A 9,039-nucleotide genomic window follows, 5' to 3' on the forward strand; every position below is an offset into this window, starting at 1 on the left:
AGTGCTGGGATTAAAGGCGTGCNCCACCACGCCCGGCTGTCTCTTTCTCTTTCTCTTTTTCAATATTGAGACATAAGTCAGGTGTGATAGTACATGACTTTAATCCCGGCACTTGGGAGGTAGAGGCAGGAAGACCTCTGTGAGTTTGAGGCAAGCCTGATCTAAAAAGTGAGTTCCAGGTCAGCCAGGGCTACACAAGAGAAACCCCGTGACAAGGCAATAGCAAATGAATAAATAAAAATAAATACAATTAAAAGGGTCTCCGAGTGCATAGCCCTCCCCAGCTGCCCCACCCCCAACACTATCGTAGTCATCCTCATGGGCTCTGCAGGTGCTAAGTGAGAAGACTCTGTCCCTGACTCACGTCTGGGATTTATGGCCGTCCATCCGTCTGACTGTAGCAGCTAGCTCCAGGCAGGAGGGCATCTGGGAGGCTGACAAGAACGAAGGAGAGGGAGGGGCAGTCCCACCTGCACATGTCTCCTGGTTGACAAGGCTCCGTACTTAACTGAATCCCATCCTAGAACCTTCTGTTGATGTCTAGTTCCCCGAGGACAGGGTCCCTCTGGACCTCGCTCATCTGTGGGAACCACAGTGAGGAAGTGGCCACTGAGGTTCGAAGAGGCTAAGTGAAACCAGGGGGACAGAGCGGGGCCATTACCTTCCCACTCAAGTTCATTGCCATTTCCCAAGAACTCCAGAGAGTCAGTTTCATCTGGCGTCTCAATGTCGTCCACATTGATGTCCAGGTCATCAGGCGTGTCGAGGAAGTCGTCGGACAGCAGAGAGCCCTCGCTTTGGTCCAGGGAGATGTTGATCTCTGGGGCCACCAGCGTCTTTCTCTTTCGATGTGCTCCGCTCAAGTTCAGGGTGGAGGGAGGCGCTGCCAGGACCACAAGCAAGAAAGAGAGCTCACTCTCCCGGACCACAGGACAGCATCTCATGTAGCCCAGGCTGACCTCAAACTCACTATGTAATAGAGAATGGCCTTGAATGCCTGGAGTCCACCTTCCCGTGCTGGGTGACAGGACCCAGGGCCAGCCCCTGCCTAGAACCCAGAGTGAGGGAGTGAGGGCGTGGTCAGGGGTGGAGCTCCCTCCTTTTTTAAAAAAAAAATTTTATTTATTTATTATATGTAAGTATACTGTAGTGTGTCTTCAGATTCTCCAGAAGAGAGCATCAGATTTCGTTACAGATGGTTGTGAGCCACCATGTGGTTGCTGGGATTTGAATCAGGACCTTTGGAAAAGCAGTCGGCACTCTTAACCACTGAGCCATCTCTCCAGCCCGGAGCTCCCTCCTTATTGTTGTAATAATCTTGGTTTTTGTTGGTATCACGAAAAAGTATATAAAAGACTCCTCATGGCTCCTCTCCTGCCTCTTTCTCTTTTGCTTTTGTCTTTGGACAGCGAGACAGAATTGCCTCTATCTACAAAGTTAGAAATAAATTAAACTGTCCCCCCACCCCCAATTCTAAACTGGACTCTGCTGGTGACACCCATTCAGGAGGAGATTTTATTTTTAGATTCAGAGTGACAGTGCAGTGGAAGGTTGCCCAGGTCCAAGCTGGGATTCTCAAAGTGGAGTGGTCACTGCCAGCGAGGGGTACCCTGGCAACCCCTGCCTAGCTGCAACCCTCTCTGCCGCCATCCCAGAAGAGGAGCGATCTGTGAGGTAGGTTAAAATGTTACTGACTCCTCCCACAAGGCAGCATCAAAATCATGGCCCAGGGCCACCTGTGGAGGTGACACTCGTCACCAGTGGCGAGATGGCACCAAAGGATCCAGAGGATAGGTATTTGAAGTAAAGGGGATTCTTGCCAAGCCTTAACATTAAGGACATCGAAGTGGGGGAGAGAATAAATTTGAATTTGCCTAAAAAGTAAACAAGTTAGAATTTGCACAGAACTGGTATTTGCCATGCTGAGCAATGGTCTTTTACACCTTTAACCACAGCACTCCAGAGACAGAGGCAGGAGGATCTCTGTGAGTTCCAGGACAGTCGGAGCTACAAAATGAGACCCTGTCTCAAAAAACAAACAAAAAGGTATTTTCCCCCTTTAGACATACAAAGAAGAATTTATCCTCAGGACCTTTATAAAAAGAAAAGCTTACAATGGCCTACAACACACACCGACAAGACACTCCCAGCTCGTAAGATGTGGAGGCAGGAGGATCGACCATCTCGGGTCATTCTCAGCTACATAATAAGTCTGAGCTAGCCTGGGATACCTGTGACCAAGTCTCAAAAATCAAAACAAGCAATAGAAATGAAAGGAAAAAAAAAAAAAAGGAAGATGCCCCTTAGCTGCTGTGCTGGTTTGAGTTTGGCTCCAAAGATTCATGTGTTTGAACGCATGGCCATAGGGACTGGCGTATTAGGAGGTGTGGCCTTGTTGGAGGAAATGCATCACTGCAGGGGTGGGCTTTGATGGCCCCTATGCTCAATCTTCACCCAGTATGAAAGATAATCTCCCCCTGGCTGCCTTCAGATCAGGATGTGGAACTCTCAGTTCCTCCAGCACCATGTCTGCCTGTACGCTGCCATGCTTCCCGCCATGATGATAATGGGTTCTCTAAGCCAACCCCAGTTAAGTGTTTTCCTTTATAGAGTTGTGGTGGTCATTCTTCACAGCAATAAAACCTAATTAAGACAGCGTCCTTTGCCAGGTCTCCAAACAGCACAGACTGTTGCTTGCCTTTGGCTGTCCACCTGACCATATTCAAAACCTCATCCAATGGAAGGACATGAAGAAACCCAGCTGGAACTGGCCAAGAACTGCTCTTCCAGTGCCTGGATGTCACTAAGCCAGAAGGTGGCCACCAGGTAGCCAGTGAGCCAGCTAGGAGTCGCCATGAACAATCTCATCAGCTGCCCTGACTTACTGGCTGGAAGGTGAGGTGGGCCACCGAGGTGCAGCACCTCAGGTGAACAAGGGCTGTCCATGCTGCATAGGAGGGAACCTGTGCCTGGTGCAGGTGGGAGCCCATGTCTGGGAGGGTCACAGGCCCTAGGAGGATGGACTTCTGTCCTGTTGCTCAGTTGCTCAGATGGACCACCCTCCAGGTGCTGTGGACAGGGCGTGAGGGGCCGCGTTGTTCAGAGCTGCTGGTATTCAAGAGTTACCCTTGATCAAGGCAGTGCTCCTCTGCCACGCTCTTCTGTGCAACCTTGACGGAATGTAGCATGTCACAAATAACAAAAAACCTCAGATGAAAGACTTGTTCTGTACTGGGTGGAGAGACCCAGAGTGATAGGGGATTATGATCCAAATATATTTAAAATATATGAAAATAGATATATTTTAAAACAGAAAAAAAAAAAGGCTGGAGGGATGGCTCAGAGGTTAAGAGCTCTGACTGCTCTTCCAAAGGTCCTGAGTTCAATTCCCAGTAACTACATGGTGGCTCAGCACCATCTGTAATGGGATCTGATGCCCTCTTGTGGCCTGTGGGTGCACAAGCAGGCAGAACACTGTATACATAATAAATAAATCTGAAAGAAAGAAAGAAAGAAAGAAAGAAAGAAAGAAAGAAAGAAAGAGAAAGAAAAAAATTTGAAAGCTTTTAAAATGAGGAGTTGGTGGCACACACCTTCAATCCCAGCATAAGTTCCAGGAGAGTCAGGGCTACACAGAAAAAACCTGTCTTGAAAAACAACAACAACAATTTTTTTTTTTTTTTTTTTTTTTTGTTTTTTTCAAGACAGGGTTTCTCTGTGTAGCCCTGGCTGTCCTGGATCTCACTCTGTAGACCAGGCTGGCCTCAAACTCAGAAATTCGCCTGCCTCTGCCTCCTGAGTGCTGGGATTAAAGGCATGCGCCACCACGCCCGGCTTAACAACAAATGTTTTTAAGATGGTGTATGCCCCACCAATATGACCTGGACCCTAAAAAGAAAATCCCACCAAGCACAAAAGTGCATGTCTGATGCTGGTCATTGTCACACTCCTGAGGTAGAGGAGCTGGTCTGTGGCTCCAGGTTATGTTTCTGGATTCCAGACCAAGAATTACACGAGAATGAAGAGGAGGGATCTGGAGGAGGGACTACAGGCTAGAGCACTGCACTGGCAGGGGCACCTGGGACCTTGGCCATCCGTGCCAACAGCGCCCTCTGGTGGTTTGCGTGAAAATGGCCCCACAGTCTTAGGGATTGACATCATTGGTAGAGTCGCCTCCTTGAAGGAGTGTGTCCCTGTAGGGGTGGAACTTTGAGGTCTCTTGAGCTCAAGCTCTGCCCGGTGTGGCTCACAGTCTCCTCCTACCTATGGATCAAGATGTAGAACTCCCAGCTCCTTCTCTAGCACTATGTCTGGCTCCGTGTCCCTGTGCTTGTCATAGTGATGACGACGGACTAAACTTCTAAACCTCTAAGCCATCTCTGATTCAGTGCTTCCCTTTATAAACACTGACGTGGCCATGGCGTCTCTCCACAGAAATAGAGCACTAAGACACGTCTAGCGGTGAATTCTTCCTCTTGGTCTCAGAGGCTCAACGTCCATATATCCTGATCTGCCTCCACAGCCTAGGCCATCCTAAAACTTCTGGCAATCCTCCTGCCTCAGCCTTTCCATGTTCTGGGACTCTGGGCAAGTATTTCTATGCTCAGACATGGATTTAAATACATATATTTTGTATCTGAAAAAAAAAAATGTGTGTGGAGGTGCGTGCAGGTACTCCCATCACTGGAGTCGCCTCAGCCCCTTTCCACCTTAGGTTTTTGAGGTGACCAGCTGGGCGGTGAGTCCCAGGCATCTTTCTGTCTCTATCCTTGCAGCACTAGCATTACAAATGAAGCTCCACCACTTGTGACCCCCACCCACCCACTGGGTTCTGGGAATCTGAACTCCGGTGCTTATTGCACTGAGCAACCCCACCATTTACCCGCCCCTGCCCCGCCCCCTCGACCTCCGGATTGGAAGCCCATTACCTGCATTTAGCCTCTGGGGGATTAGAGGCAGAGACATCAGAAAAGCAGTTTAAGGACACACAGTAACACATGGTGCCACTTTCAAGTGGGAGCTCTCAATTGTGGGCCCTTACCCCTGTGGTCTTGGGTGCACAACGGCCCCTAACCCCCGACTCTCCACCCTGCATGCAACCCCGGGCACCATCTGCATCCTGAAACCAAGCTTACAGGAGGAGTCTTCCACTGCACCACCCAGCCGCTCCACCCCGGTGTCTTCTGGGAGCGGTCTGCAGAAGCCGCCAGGGACGAGTCAAAAAGGCAACAGAAGGAATGCAGATGACAGCGACAGGTCCAGCCAAGGGAGTTGAAAGAAAAAGAAAGAAAATGCAGTCAGATCAAGATAGTCATGCCCCAGACTCTGCTCTCCCTCAGAACAGAAGCCACCTATATAAAAGGATGCCTTTTAGAAGAGGTACAGCCCCAGCCTCTCACTGGGGGATTCTAGACAGGAGCTCCACCCCTGAGCCAGCGCTCATTCCCTCCAACAAACACTCCAAGGTAAGCCTTGTCTACTCTTGGAAGACCCTAGAAACAGCAGGAAGCATATTTCACAGAGAGAAAACTGAAGCCGGTCACAAGACACCGGGACACAGGGTCACTGCATGGCATGAATTTGTGGCCTCAGCTTTGATCCCTCTTCTCTGCCAGGCAGTAAACACAGTGCAGTAACTCCTGAACTTCAGGATGGCCCCAAACAGGCAATCCTCTTACATCGGCTTCCCAGTTTCAGCGAGACCGTGTCTCCACAAGAAATCAATAAATTGATAAAGAAGTATTTTAAAAATTAAAATCCAGGGCTGGTGAGATGGCTCAGTGGGTAAGAGCACCCGACTGCTCTTCCGAAGGTCCGAAGTTCAAATCCCAGCAACCACATGGTGGCTCACAACCATCCATAATGAGATCTGATGCCCTCTTCTGGTGCGTCTGAAGACAGCTACAGTGTACTTACATAAATAAATAAATAAATCTTAAAAAAAAAAAAGAAAAAAAATTAAAATCCAGGAAGGGGCTGTTCGCACCTTTAATCCCAGAACTCAGGAGGCAGAAGCAGGTGGATCTCTGTGAGTCTGAGGCCAGCCTGGTCTACAGAGTGAGTCCCAGGACAGCCAATGCTACACAGAGAAACCCTGTCTCAAAATCAAAACTTAAAAATTAAAGAAGATGTGCATATTCCTGTGAGGCTGGGAATATGATCCACAGAGGAACAGAAGTTCAAGGATATCCTTAGCTACGTAGGAAACTGTAGGCCAGCCTGGGCTACCTGAGACCCTGTCTCAAAACCAAACAATGAAAAGCCAGGCAAGTTCTGGCCACATCTCCAGCCTCTTCCACGTATGACCAGATGCTAACCCCTCAGCTGCCCTCCCACGCCAAAGTGCTGGATGGAAGGCAAACCATGCTGTAGGCCAACCTTGCATTTTGAGACAGGGTTACCCACTGGCCTGGACTTCACAGATTCAGCTAGGTTGGTCCAGGCTGGGTGGGTGATGTACCAAAATCCTTGCCTCTGCACAGAGGTCAGAAGCCCACCCCTCACCCAGCTGCTCATGGCCCCTGGGGATTTTTTTTTTTTATATTGGTTTTTCGAGACAGGGTTTCTCTGTGTAGCCCTGGCTGTCTTGGAGCTCACTTTGTAGACCAGGCTGGCCTCGAACCCAGAAATCTGCCTGCCTCTGCCTCCCGAGTGCTGGGATTAAAGGCGTGGGCCACCAAGCCCGGAGGCCCCTGGGGATTTGAAGTCAGGTCCCCATACTAGGGAGTCAGACATTGAGCCACTCCAGCATTAACCCCAGTTTTGGTTTTGGTTTTGTTGCAACAGGGCTTCTCTGTGTACACCTGCTGCCCTAGAGTTCACTGTGTGGACTTTCAAATCACAGAGACCCTCCTACCTCTGCCTCACAGCCTCAGCCTCAGCTGGGTAAGTGGGCCGCAGAGAACGGAGAGGGGCGTTTGAGACGGCTGGTGTGGCACTGGTGGTGAATTCAGAGAATCACCTGGCAGCTTGACCGGAGATCATGGGAATGTGAAATGAGAAAGATACTTGTCTACCTTTATGTGGTTTTGCTTCTGTGGGTCAACCGGGAATGAAAACATCATATGGAACATTCCAGAAATACACACCCAGACCATTTGCAATTGTGTGAGCAGCTTGGTGAAATCCTACTGTGTTTCCTGTTGGGGCTTAGGCCGGAGCTTCCCCTCTGCATCTGCTATGCTCCTGTTAGTTCAGTAGCCATGTTGGCGATTATATTGACCACTACAGACTCAGAATGGTCATGGTGCATGGCCCTTATTTTATATCCTTAATAATGGCACCAGAGTGGCATTGTGTGGTCATTCAATATGCCCAAAAGAAATGAGGTGAGGAGAATTTGGAAAACATTGATGTCACCAAGTAGCTGTGGTGCACACCTTTAATTTCAGCACTTAGGAGGCAGAGGCGGGTGGATTTCTGAATTCAAGGCCAGCCTGGTCTTCAGAGCGAGTTACAGGATAGTTAGGGTTACAAAGTGAGACTGTCTCAAAACAAAAACAAAGAACAAAAAAAGGAAGTCATTGACTTCAGGCTGGGTAGGGCCAGAGCTGTGACTCAGTAGGGGTGACTCCAGGGCTCCGCCCCCAGCTTCTTTTTTTTTTTTTTTTTTTTTGGTTTTTTCAAAACAGGGTTTCTCTGTGTAGCCCTGGCTGTCCTAGAACTCACTTTGTAGACCAGGCTGGCCTCGAACTCAGAAATCTGCCTGCCTCTGCCTCCCAAGTGCTGGGATTAAAGGCGTGCATCACCACTGCCCAGCCCCGCCCCCAGCTTCTTGACATCTTGTTCCCAGGGCCTTCTCAGCTAGATAGTTAGAAGTCAGCTTTGGCTATGTGAAACCTTGTCCTAACATGAAACCAGACACACTCATTCTCTCTGTGTGTTTCTGTCTGTCTGTCTCTGTCTGTCTGTCTCTGTCTCTCTCTTTCTTTCTCTCTAATAACCTGTTGGGTTGGACTTTGCCCTGGGAATGGAGCACACACCCAGGGCCAGATCCCTGCCTGAAAGGCTGTGCACACAGAGGCCTCTGTGAGGCTGCAGCTGGACCGGGGTCCTCAGAGTCCCAGTAGGCCAAGCACCAGGCTGGCATGGGTGTAGCATGACACAAGAGGGTATTTGTCTGAGATGGGTGGGGACACTCGCTACAGTGGTCTCATGGATAAGGACATCCTTGGCTGTGCACAGCTGGACATCACTTGCTGACCAGGGAGACCAGTCTCAAGGGCTTATAAAGAAATTCACACTTCTGCCTTGTCTCTTGTCAAGAGTCTCATGTAACTCAGGGGAACCTTGAACTCCCAAAGTATCCAAGAATGACCTTGATTGAACTCCATGATCCTTCTGCCCCTACTTCTGAGTGCTGGAGGATGACAGAGGTGAGTTTGTGTGTTTCTGGGATGGACGCCAGCACTTCCTGCATGCTGGACATGTGCTCTGCCCCCATCCTCTGACTTCCAACCTCCATATATGCTTTCTTTTTCAGTTTTTCGAAACAGGGTTTCTCTGTGTAGCCCTGGCTGTCCTGGAACTCGCTCTGTAGACCAGGCTGGCCTCGAATTCAGAGATCCTCCTACCTCAGCCTCCCGAGTGCTGGGATTAAAGAAAAGCGCCTCCACATTTGGCCATATTTGTTTTTTTAACCCTGCATATAAGGAAGTAAGTGCATGGTGACTTTGTTGTGGCAGTGAATTAGTTAAACTGCTCTGGCTCCCAGCAGGTCATCTGTGCACTGCACCTGCCCAAGAGCTCTCTGGATTCTCAAATGAAACACACACACACACACACACACTCAAATACAACACACACACACACAAGCTAATTTTTTATATGCTTTGAATAGTTCAATGGTTGGGCACTTCTAAATTTCCCTGCAGCTAGCAAACTGTCCCTGCTGGTATTCCTGTGTTAACATCTTTTAAAATCTATATTTCATCTCTGCTACCCAAGACCCAATCGTGGGAGTGGCCTCTAGGGTCACTTTCCCAAATTCTTACATGGCCAGTTTAGTTCTTTCCTGCAGCTCTTTTTTTTTTTTTTTTT

The 9,039-nt window shown here is 49.1% G+C and overlaps 1 protein-coding gene across 1 annotated transcript in view; it reads right to left on the bottom strand.

The window, feature by feature from the left end:
• Positions 1-9,039, bottom strand: part of Atcay (ATCAY kinesin light chain interacting caytaxin) — a 29,982-nt gene that overhangs the window by 9,060 nt on the left and 11,883 nt on the right. The window contains exons 4-5 of the mRNA XM_021173555.2: positions 5,136-5,194; positions 662-883 (exon numbers count right to left, since the gene is read on the bottom strand). Coding sequence (XP_021029214.1) covers positions 662-883; positions 5,136-5,194 — 281 coding nt within the window. The remainder of the gene's footprint in view (positions 1-661; positions 884-5,135; positions 5,195-9,039) is intronic.

The sequence above is a fragment of the Mus caroli genome, chromosome 10 (genome assembly GCF_900094665.2).
Source record: "Mus caroli chromosome 10, CAROLI_EIJ_v1.1, whole genome shotgun sequence".
Lineage (NCBI taxonomy): Eukaryota > Metazoa > Chordata > Mammalia > Rodentia > Muridae > Mus > Mus caroli.